General features: G+C 49.7%; 1 protein-coding gene across 4 annotated transcripts in view; it reads left to right on the plus strand.

Annotated features, from left to right (window-relative positions):
- SGMS1 (sphingomyelin synthase 1) overlaps positions 1-12,135 on the plus strand; it is a 110,500-nt gene that overhangs the window by 79,974 nt on the left and 18,391 nt on the right. For all 4 annotated transcript variants that reach the window (XM_053206822.1, XM_027049926.2, XM_053206820.1 and 1 more), the window contains exon 3: positions 9,129-9,246. In XM_053206822.1, the coding sequence (XP_053062797.1) occupies positions 9,129-9,246 (118 nt within the window). The remainder of the gene's footprint in view (positions 1-9,128; positions 9,247-12,135) is intronic.

Below are 12,135 nucleotides of genomic sequence, written 5' to 3' on the forward strand. Positions count from 1 at the left end.
GGTCAAGAATTGGTTTCGATGTGCGTCCCGTCACTTAACCCCGTCAGTCCTTAACATAATTGGCGGCTCCCCTTTCTCAGCGAGGGAAGCCCAGATGCAGGGTTGACTTGCCACAGGTCCCACGGGGAGTGAGTTGGGGCCGGAAGGCTCTGCGGCAGAGAGGCAGTCTAGAAGTGCCCCTGTCCTGTGGAGACACGCTTTCTTAGCTGATGCGGTGGCACGAGACGGCGTGATTAGGACAGACAGACAGACCGAAGACGGATCCCCTGTGTTGAGCGGCAGGGTTGATGTGTCCTCGCCCACCGTGCGGAGACACGTGTGCCTGCCCCCCCCCCCCCCCGACAGTGGTCTTGCTGTGCCACCATGCTTTCTTTGTAGGAAGTGCACTTGGCTCCATGCTGGCCGTGTGCCGCCCTGTCACCTCCCACGTGGGCCCAGCTCACCACCGCTCTGGGAGATCCCCTCGGCCACCAGCTTCAGTCACACTTTTCCCCCGGAGACCGCCGACCAGGGGCGCTCAACCTTATTCGCTAATGCTCCGTTTCTGGCAAGTTCTCTCCCCTTTGATTGCAGCCCTCCCACCAGCTGGGCTGCAGGACCTGGGCTGAGATCCTGTTTCCTTTCCTTTCCTGAGGACCTTCTCTGTCCCATTATCTTCCCCAGCGATCCTGACCTCCCAGGTTTCCACGGGCCCCTGCTTCAGCTCCTCTGATGGGGACATTGCTTGCAGAGGAGGGGGCCGTCACTCTAGGAGCTGGGCGGTGGACTCAGTCCCGGCTCTGCCTGACTTCTCAGTCCCACGGTGGCTGACAGGCGGTCTCCTCGTATTTTCTCATGTTTACCGGGTTAGATCTCAAGACCTAAATGCTGGTCTAAGTCCTAGGAATTCTAGGGAAACTGGATTCACCCTGCAGAGCTCCCTAAATGCTGGAATCACAGCAGTTTAGGTTTTAAGTTAACATAAATGTTGTAAGGGTTTTTTCCACCAAGACTTAAGAGAAAAGGGGGAGAGAGCGAAACTAAAAGTACGCAGGCACAATAAATGACCATTTGCATGGGTCGATTTTTATTTATAACGCTAAAGAAAACTAAGTAATGCAGCTTGCCTCTAGGCAGATTAGAAGTGAAACAAAAAGAAAACAGAAGTTACCTGTCGGGTTGCCAGACATAAACAATGGGTTTGTAGCCCTTGGGATATTTTTCTGTGTGTGCCCAGATATGTGTAATCCGTACATGAGTGGGTGTTTAAGCAGTATTAGGTTCACCTTCTTTCTGTTTTATAGCACACCCAGGCATGCTCTCTCCCAGACCATTACTTACCCATGGTCTGATTTGGAAGTCACCGCATTTGTCCCCCGCCAGCCTGTCGGCACTGTGACAGTGACAGGCACTCAGTTACGCGGCAGATCTTACTTGTGGAAGATCACCTGTCCCTGCAGCCACTTACTGTACTAACCGAGTAGATCTGGTCAGGTTGCAGAATTACCGTAGCGGCATTGTCTCCTTCCTGCGAGATGGGAGTGAGGCGGCAATGTCTGTCCCGACACTGTCCTGTGGGCTGAGTGAGGTGACCTGTCTGAAGTCCCTGCCTGAGTCCTTGACACCCTCCTGGTTCCCAAGCCTAACCCACCACATCCGTCTTAGTAAGTGGCATCCCACCCTTCCTCACCACCTCTGTGGCCGCCCTGGATCTGGCACCATCCTCTCTGGGCTGGGCTGTCACAGGAGCCTCCTCCCCCCCCCGTCTCTCTGTTCCTGGTCTCGTCGCTTCCCTTGATACACTTGTCAGCCCGGCAGCCTGCGTGTGTCACCGTGAGAGTAAGCAGGTGTACGTCCCTCTTCCCCCAGCTGCGACAGCTTTGAGGTCAGAGTGCTCGTGCCGACCCGGGGGGTCCTCCCAGGTCTCCTGTCCTCGGACGTCCTACTCCACCACCCCTCACCTGTCAGCAGACGCCCACACACGCTAGCCTCTGTCTGGACTCTCCTGCCACGGACATCCTCCTGGCTAACCCCCATTCACAGGGACGTCTCCTCTGACCCGCGTAGCCCCAGACTGCAGTCTGCCTTCCCCCACACCCTCGCTCAGTTTGACTGCCTCGCTCTCTAGATAAAATGCTCTGTATTTTGCTTATTTGTCTTGCTAGGTGTCCGCCCCTTCCACCGCTAGGCAAGCACCCAGGCAGGCTTCCCGTCCGTGCTGTGCAGCACAACATTCCCAGTGCCCAGCACGTGTATTTTTATTACGTGAACAAATACCGAAATCTTAAAAAATTTGAAGTAATCTCCATACCCAACGTGGGGCTCGAACTCAGGACCCCAAGAGCAAGAGTCACAGGCTCTACCGGCTGTGAGCCAGCCGGGCGTCCCTACGTGAACAAATAAATAGTAGCAGCGGCTAACGTTTATTGAATGTTGCCCTATGCTCATCACCGTGCCAAAAATTCAGTGTTAGCCACTGCTGCTGATGTATGTGCTTATTTCGGTTTTAGAAACCCTCTGAAACCCTCTGTGAAAAGGAGAGTGTGTTACTTTTAAGGTTAATCCATTAGCCCCACAGCAAACGTCAATAATCGTTCAGTTCTGCTAGCTGTGATAGAACCAGCCCCTAAAAAGGCAATTCAAGGTGGTAAGGTTTGATGTAGGAAAGATGTGAGTGTACATATACCTATATGCGTCATGTGTATGCATGTAGGTATTTATGTATATGATGCATATATGTTATGTACACGTAAGATCTATGAATTTGGGTATACCATGTATGTGCTTGCATTATGTGTGTGCATATAGCTATGTGTTGTATGTATGTATATGTAACACAAGCACACATGTTTATACACACGTATATACGTGTACACGTGAACATATATCATTTTTGTTAATAGCTTGAAATACCAACAAGAAACGTAACTCCTTCTGTTTTGCACATATAGATCTAGCAGTTTCTGGAAGACACTTGATGTTAATTCTTCACGACTGTTCCAGGCAGATCATATTGATATCGTCTCTCATATCTTGTAGAGTAACATTTTTTTTCTTTACCTTATGTTACAGTCTCTGTTTAACCCAGGAAATGATAATGTATATATCGATATATTGAGTGGGGACAGTTTTATAATATGACCTGTTCTTTGCTAATTCCTTAAGCCAGTGTGGATCGTTTCCTGCTTGTAATCAATTATTGTATTAGAGTGCACATCTTCTACATGGAGCTTAGGAAAAAAAACCTAAGCCATTGCCTTTTTTTTTTTCTTTTGCCCTGACCATTTCTTTAGTGAAAAGAATAGCTGGTTGAAACTCCAGAGACCAAGGGCCCATGTGGTTCTCATTGACTGGCTCTGGCCCCAGGCTAGTACTTGAACTTTTTACATCCTAATTTTTCCTTCTGTAAAATGGGACAATAACATATGCTAAGCAGGAATGTGGTTAAAATAATTAATACCAAAGATGTAAAATTTCTTTGAGATGGCTCATTAAAAGGGAGAAAGGCATTCTGCATGCACAGACACCTGTCTGGGCGGGGTCTGTGAGCACGTCTGTCTCCTGACTCACAGGCTGTGCCATCCACCCTTGCGGGTGCCCAGGAAATATTAAATGAGTTACAGATCTTTGGGGGAGGGCATGCACGTTTGCTCTTTGTCCCACGGCATTTACCCTGTCCCTTTTGTGTGTTTCACAAACCTTTCCTTGGATTTTCTTTCCCAAAGTAGTGAGTTAAGCTCCAGGTTTTCATGGCTGTCCGTCCACCTGGACCAGTCGAGACCTGGGTGAGGGCTGTGAAGACACGGGACGGCAGGGGGCGGCTCGGTCCCGGGCTACGGGGATCTGCGTGGATGCAGCCATCCTAGCAGGTGTTGTGAATGTTACTGCACGTGCCGGAAGGTGCAGAGTGAGTGTCGGAGGCGAGTTAGTTCTGGCTGATACATGGACAGTCGTTTACGGAAGGAGGCGGGAAGGGCCTGTCAGAGGCAATAAAGAAGCGATGTTCTGAGGCACAGAGCCGCGTGGTCTGGCCAGTGTCGCAGGTACCACCGTGAGCCTCACTGGGACTAAAAGAGAGGCCCAGCCGTGTCTAAGAGCTTCCCCTGGTAGAAGGGACGAGCCCCTCTGTTGCTAATGGCGGTGTCAGCATCACGTGAAATATACCATAAAGTAGAAGCAAAGTTCAAGAGTGGTGCAGAGGATGAAGTGGCTCTGTCCATTTGGGGACATCTGGAAGGCTTCGGGCAGAGGTGGCATTTCGGGTGGGTGGTTGGGATTATTGCAGACGGGATAATGGCAGAAGCCAAGGAGAGAGATTCAGGGCAAACGCAAGAAGCTAGGGTTTTAGAGAATAATGAGCAGCTTCTTTTGCCCCGGGGAGTGGGCTTTGTGTCTGCCAGGTAAGGCAGCTGTGGGGTCTGGTGGAGGGGACTTTGAACTTGAGTAGGCAGTGGTGAGGGGCTGACATTATCCAGGGAACCCAAGGGCTGGTAGCAAGGAAGTAAAGGGAGGAGAACATTTAAAACCTGTTGGAGTTTGGAGGGGCCCCTGGGTGGCTCAGTCGGTTAAGTGTCTGACTTCAGCTCTGGTCTCGTGGATCGGGGGTTCGAGCCCCACATTGGGCTTTGTGCCGACAGCATGGAACCTGCTTCTGATCCTGTCCCCCGTCTCTCTCTGCTGTTCCCCTGCTCGTGAGTGTGTGTGCGCGCTCCCTCTCTCTCTCAAAAAAAAACAAAACAAAAAACCCCCACTTTGGAGTAAATGTCCGCAGAGCATGGGAATGGGGCGGGGGTGGTGAAGACGTTAAAACACAAGGAAGGGATAGAGCGTAAACTTCTCCAGAGTCTCCTGCCAGAGGACGGAGTGACAGGCAGCATCCTGGGAACCGAGCGGATGGAATGGCGGGCACAGAGGTCCTACCTGAGGCAGGAGGGACTTTGCACAGTAGATTCCAAGGGCGCCAGTGGCAGCGGACTGGGGTTGAATCCGGACGACAGCGGCTGGAACGGAGGGACGTGAGGTTGGACAGAGGCGGGCCGGGCTGTCCCCGGGCCTCCTGGGCTTGGTAAGGGCTTCGGATCGAACTGTAAACGTATTTGGCAACCACGGAAGGGGGTCAGAGGCTGTGTTCTGTTTATCTGTTTCCAAAAACATGATCCTGGCTCATCCGTGTGGAAGGGATTTTAGGGAAGCATGGGTGGAGTTAGGGACAACAGGTGCCAGGTCATTGCGTGGGAGTGCGGGCGAGGCGGAACACCGAGGCGTGGCTGCCGTTCCAGACCCGCACATCGAACCCCAGCGGGTAAGCAGACGTGGCCGTGCACGGTGGTAGATGCCTTTAGTGCTGGAGGTCTAGACGGATCTGGTCCCGGACTGTGATAACTAGTGTGCCTACTAATTATCATCAGAACTCTTATTTTTTAGAGTTCTGGTCGATAGGAAATGTGACGTAAAACCCTAACTTACTGAAAAATCTGAGTTAAGTAGATTTTTAAACGCGATTTAAATGTGTTAGGATGTCACCTCATCTGTAGGTGCACAGAGTGTGTGCTCCAGGTAAAATTGGGGTTCCTTACACAATTTGACACCCATTTCCCGAGTCTTTTCGTGTCGTGTGATATATTTGTACTTCGGCTTAAACTCAGAGCCTCAGTTTCCCCATCTGTGAACTAAGGATCATATTGCGTTGCAGGTTGCCTTCAGAGCTAAATGGCACAGAGCCTGGCATATGGGAGAAGTCTGGCAAAATCCTGGTTACTGTTCGTAACAGCCTGGAAAGACACCTCAGTAGCATTTCTCTGATCCGTGAGGAGGAGGCGAGGTGTCCTTTTGCTGGTGAGGAAGTAATTTTCAAGGAAATTAGTTGCGGTGGCCCAGGTCACCAGGTGCACCTTTGTTAGAGGCCGAGCACCCGTGTGATGCCCTCAGAGCGCCGGGTCTGCGTGGCGGACCCACGACTGCGCCACAGACGACGGGTCTCCCTGTCACGTGTGCTTCTCTTGTTTCTCGCTTCTTGGATTGTTGTCCACTGCCGTGTTTCAGGGCCCGTTGGTTCTAAGGGCCAGAAGCTTCCATAAAGAGCAGGCAGACCAGGTCTGGGCTCTGAAAGCATTTGTACGTTTTCTGGCTGTGGATTAGTTGAAAGAGACAGCTTGTGGGAAACAAAAGGACTCTCCAGTGTTTTAATTTCACACTGTAGTGTGTTGACTTCTTTCAGCCTTTTTTCCTGTAGAACTTTACAGACCGTTGTGCCAGGTGCCAAAACCCACCTAACTTTGGTAGTATTTATTCAGGTTCTGAGTACTTTTTTCCTTTCTAAATTAGGGATGTTGAAAAGTTCACAGTCACCTGTTCTAGACATGACATCTCCTCTAACAAGTCTTTAGTAATTATCTGTAAAATAGTAATTAGTGCTTTTATTCTTGTACCCTTATGATCACATTTCACCAACGTGGATTGTTTTTGGTTTTTTTCTCTCTCTCTCTCAGGAAAAGTTGTAAGGGCCTATTAGTCAAGTAGTCCACAGACAAACAGATAGTCACGGCCAAAGACAAGTACCTGAGGAGGTCATGGTCAGGGCACAGTGTGAGTGGACGGGGACCAGGCTTCTCTCCGGCGGGAAAGGAGAGATGACCCCATGCGAGAAGAACACCTCTGTGGTGTCGACAGTTAGCGGTGTCTTGTTCTTGGCATTTGCCGGATTTCTCGTAATATCTCATTAACACTTTCTCTGTGGCTTTTTTGTTGCCTCGTTCCATTTTTGACTGCTGTAAACCTTTTTAAAAAACACATCTCGAACTTTTGAACCTCTAAGTAAGTAAAACATTCTAACGTGTGAAATTTTTGATGAAGGAATCAGCACCTTAAGTATATACATTTCTTTGAAACACTTTTATGATCTACTTTTTTAAGTTTGTGGGGGGAGATCCTAGCTTAACTTTATATGTTGAAGATATTCTAAGATTAATTTTTAAAAGATTAAGTGATTCTCACAGCCACTTTCAACTCGTGGCCTTGTCAGTACTGATGAAGTCACGTGATAAATTCATTTGATTGTTTTCACTTCAAGTCAAAGAGTAAATGTGACTGAATCTTCGATGTTTGTTACTTTTAATTTTTTTCTTTTTTTTTAAGGTTTACTTATTATTTTATTTATTTTTATTTATTTATTTTTTTTGAGAGAGAGAGAGAGAGAGAGAGAGCGCACAAGTGGGGACGGACAGAGAGAGAGAGAGAGAGAGGGAGAGAGAGAATCCCAAGCAGGCTCCATGCTCCGTGTGGAGCCTGACGCGGGGCTCGATCAGATGACTGTGAGACCTTGACCTGAGCCTAAATCAAGAGTCCACCACCCAAGCTCCCCTTACTTAAAAATTTTTTTTTTAATTTTAATTGTAGTCTTTACCCAGATTAACTGGTAGCAGTCACTTTGTTTTTCTACCCCTAGAGAGATAAACAGATCTGAATAAACAGTTTTGTGTCTTAGGTCTTTCTTGTGTACGTCAAGTGAAATTGCAAATAATTCTGGTTGGTTCGGGCTGGGTGGTGAGAGAGGGCATTTCCTTCTGAAGTAAGATAATCTTTATAATTCACTTTGGTGTTTCGAGTGTTCTCGGTCAGACATTCATGGGGTACATATTGTTCTCTACTATTGTCCTTCTCTGTATTGTTTAATTGTATCGTGCCTTTTGTCGTACCGGGAGGCACATACCTTTACAAGACAGCTCTGTGCTGGGTAAATCCTTGCACTTGGAGGTGGTGTGAACAGCTTCGCTAAGAGAAAGTAACACCACCTCTGTGGTGAGCAATTCTGACCCAGTTTCTGAAATGTGGGTGAGGGGGTAAAACACCCAGACTCCATCCATACGTCGTAAGTAACATACACCAACAGGTGCAGTTAGGAATGAAATGCCAGTGCAGTTGCGTGGGTTATTTTGTTCTTCTTTCTTACTCCCACAGCTGGCCCGTTACTGAACCTGTTACTTTTGTTCCTCTCGTTACCACCAAAAATACCGGTGGCACCAAGTTCTCTTTCTAGTCCCCACTGCAGTGGGGATGTCCATCCTGCCTAAGAATCGAGCAACACTGTAGACTGTAGAGTGACTGAACGCCCAGGGTCCGAAAGGAAAGCCTGGCCCCTGTGTCTCAGACTTTTTTGTGTGTTTAACTCCGGGCGATCCAGGCCAAGGGAACCCTTGAACTGCTCATGGCGGAGGGAGGAGCCCCCAGGACCGGGATCGTGGCCTGTGGAAGAACAGGCTAGACGTAGAAAGGGAGGGACCGTTTTTGTCCAAGGATTCCCTGAAGTCAGTACAACTTAATCTAACTGAAGGTGACCCGTGTGGACCGCCAACTCCGTACCCCGTGCATGTGTGTGGGTCAGGTAATTCGTTAGAAAGGCTCATCAAGGTGAAGGACGAAGAGCCTCTGTGTCTCTTTCCTGCTTGTTTGGTTATCCCATCCATGTAACCGTCGTGCATGTGTGACGGGGGGCTTTCCATACGGGATTTCTGATGCCATTACCCCAGGTTTACGGGTACACAGAGCGCGAGTCAGAGATGTCCGTGGCCTGTCCCACGGCCACGTGGTTAGGAAACGGAGAGGGGCGGCGGGCTCACGTGCTGGCCCTCAGACTCTTTGCCTTGACGTCATGCTTTCTCAGAGATCAGCTCGGAGAATCCCTTTCTGGGACGTACAAGCAAAATTGTTCAGTGTCCTTGACCCATTCCTGGTCAGAAAAATTTTGAATTTGCACTTTAGTGCCATTGTGCTTTTCTGAGCATTTTCCTTCTATGACAGAAGAGACTGCATGCGTTTAAGCACAGACACTAAGGCAGCTGCGATGGGGCGGGGCGGGGGCGGGGGGGGGGGGCTTACCTGTCAAGCGAAGGTCAGCTCAGGTTTAAGGCTTCGGGAAACCTAATCAGTAGGAACAGTGAGCACTTGAGACTCTCTGGGCCAGTTAATAGTAAAAACCAAAAACCACAACATCGTTCTCAGAATCCTCACCGCAATCTATTGGCTTTGATGAGAACGTTCTTATTCTAGGCTCTCAAGGAACTTTGGGTTGGTTGGCTTGGTCGGGTCACGGACAACTGAAATGCACCTGCAGAATTTCCTGACTGAGTGCCCTGTTTTTTCCCTTTCTCCAGGTCTATCATCAGCAGAAGATTTTTCTGCATAGTCGGCACGCTGTACCTCTACCGCTGTATCACAATGTATGTAACCACACTCCCGGTGCCCGGTATGCATTTCAACTGCTCTCCGAAGGTAATCTTTGCTCACTGTGATTTTCCCTGTGTTTTCTGTCTGTCATCCGGCCCAGGGGTCCTTTGACTAAGGCCGAAGGTGGAAGTTTCTTCAGAGTGTAGTCAAGGCCCCCCCGCCCGTGTCGGGAAGGTTACTGAGCAGTATGGCCCGGTGCCCACCCCCTCCCCCCTTCCCCACATCTCCAGGCCCCGCCAGTGCGCCCCAGCTGGGAGCATATGTGGTCTGGTGAGTGCGCTGGAGGCGGTTAAGCCGCGTGTGTGGGTGTAGCTCTTTGCTTTTCCTGCCAAACTTTTAAAATACCATTCGCTCCCTTGACGCAGATCCAAGAGCTCGTATATGCTTTTTTCCTCTCTCTTAGGTGGAAGGTTCGGCCTCCAGTGATATTTTTTCCTTCTTTCTACTAATCCCTGCGGTGGTCATCTCTAACGGCAGAGCAGGAGACGCTGTCCCCTCGTGCCCTCCACCCACCCGAACGAGGTCACCGCTCCCCAGAGGCGCGTGTGGCCCTATCGATCTCTCTGGTGGCACAGAGACCTTTCGCTAACGTAAACCGTTCCTCTCTTACCGTCTCTGTTTTTCCACCCGGTTCACAAAATAACTTTTACCTTGCAATGCTTCCAACTAGGGAGGTCACTGGAACTTTTGAAATAATTAGCAGAAGATGGAGTTGTAAAAATGTTGGCTTGCAGCAAAGCTCTCAAGCAGTAAGGAGAGGCTGGCGTCCTCGGTGAGGCTGGGAGAAAATACGGGGTGCTCCGATGTGTTTGGAATGATTCTTTTTGCATCGCGCTGATGTTGGTAAAACACCCATGTCCTTTCAGCTCCCTCCCCTTCTATAAAGTTTCTTCTTTCCAGAAGAGAGAGTTTCTCTGCTGGAACCATGAAAGAGAGCTGCAAAACGTATTGGATTTTTGAAGCGGAGTCTTTATCGTTTGAAGGTTTGGACCCCGTTAAGTTACGTGCTTACTTACCGGTCTCCCTTCTAAGACTCAGGCGTGTGCTCAGGAGGGTGGCTGGTCCCCTGCTTCTCTCTTCCTCTGGTTCACTTCAGACTCCTCACCCTGGAGAAGCCGCCACAAAGAACAAGTGGTCCCAGCTTCCGCTCGTCCCTCACAGCAGCCCCACCGCCCTCCCCCTTCCACCTCGTCCCCTCTTCCTCCCAGGAAGCCAGCCTCCCCTCTGCGGCCTCTGAAAACTGAGTGCCTGCCTGGGGCTGCCGGGCTGTAGGAAATATGTTCTCCGCGAGGCTCCAGTGATGCACGTGGACTCCGGGGGGGAGGCTGGCGATCAGCCGTGTGTTCTCAGTAGTAGGCTGACAGTTAAGATGTATGTGCCTAAGTCGAGTTCGGCTTCTTAAAAAAAGTCTGCACGTCGGGAAGCGTTTCCAGCGGGGACTGGGGTGCGCTCGTTGAGGTAGATGGGAAGTCTGGCCGGGCCCACGGACCGGATTGGCCGTGAAGGACTGTGCCGTGCGGCCATCCCCCCTGCCCTGGCTCCCGCTCCCTTTCTCCTCATGGCCTCTCTCTGCCATCGCGCCCAGGCCTGCCGGCCCACGCCCGGGGCCCATTGGCACTCACCGCCTGTCTGAGTCATCGGCAAATCCAGCCAAGGTCCTGAGGCTATAAAGAGTTGTGGCTTTTCTTGGTAAAAACAAGAGGTCACAGCAGGAACTGTGCCAAAAAACAAAACCTCAGACGTGCCTCTGGTTTATGGTGTTGCCAGAAATCCCGAGCGGGGCCGTCCCTCGTGATGGTCATTTGGAAATTGGGAGTTTTTAAATAAAAGAACGTGGGAGGGGATGAAACGTGAGTACAGCTTAGCAAAAAAAGGGAGCACAATTAGCTACAATGTGTTAAATCTAATTCCTTCTTTTGTAGAGCAGGCTCGTGGAAGAAAGGATTCAGAAAATAATTTTTATTCTAAAACCGTTCATACGCATCTCCCAGGGCAGAGAACGTCATGTGTGGAAGCTGTATGTGCCCAACCCCCCAGACGCCGTGATTATCAAGAGTGGCTACGTTAGCTTCATCTCGTTTTATTTTGACGTATTTAAAAAATTAAAAGTATATGTGTATTTTTTTAAATGTTTTTTATTTAGTTTTGAGAGAGAGAGAAGGAGGGAGAGAGAGAGGCAAAGCTCGAGTGGGGGAGGGGCAGAGAGAGAGAGAGAGGGAGACACAGAATCGGAAGCGGGCTCCAGGCTCCGAGCCGTCAGTGCAGAGCTGGACGTGGGGCTCGAACTTGGGAACGGCGAGATCATGACCTGAGCTGAAGTCGGACGCTTAACCGACTGAGCCACCCAGGCACCCCTTGAGGTATTTTAAAACAGACCCCAGGTAATGCCATTTCATGGCTATCTACTTTAGTGTGCATCTGAAATTTTTGGACATTTTATTGATAACTTTCATGCTGTTGGTGTAGTGAACACAATCAACTGTCATTCCTCGGTATCGGCAGTTCCCAGTTCGTAGACCAATCTTGGTTGTCTTAAAAATGCCTTTAAAAACATCAGTTTGGGGCCGCCTGGGTGGCTCAGTTGGTTAAGCAGCCGACTTCAGCTCAGGTCATGATCTCGTGGTCCGTGGGTTCGAGCCCCGCGTCGGGCTCTGTGCTGACAGCTCAGAGCCTGGAGCCTGTTTCCGATTCTGTATCTCCCTCTCTCTGACCCTCCCTCGTTCATGCTCTGTCTCTCTCTGTCTCAAAAATAAATAAATGTTAAAAAAAAAAATTAAAAAAAACACATCAGTTTGTACAAGTTACAGGAGCCAACTTCCTTACATTTAGTTGATCTGTCTCTTAAGTCTCCAATTCTAGGGCAGTACTCTCTCCTTTCTCCCTTTTTTCTTGTTTGAAGCCCATTAGTAACCCATGGAGATCAGACAGGCTATT

The sequence above is a fragment of the Acinonyx jubatus genome, chromosome D2 (genome assembly GCF_027475565.1).
Source record: "Acinonyx jubatus isolate Ajub_Pintada_27869175 chromosome D2, VMU_Ajub_asm_v1.0, whole genome shotgun sequence".
NCBI lineage: Eukaryota > Metazoa > Chordata > Mammalia > Carnivora > Felidae > Acinonyx > Acinonyx jubatus.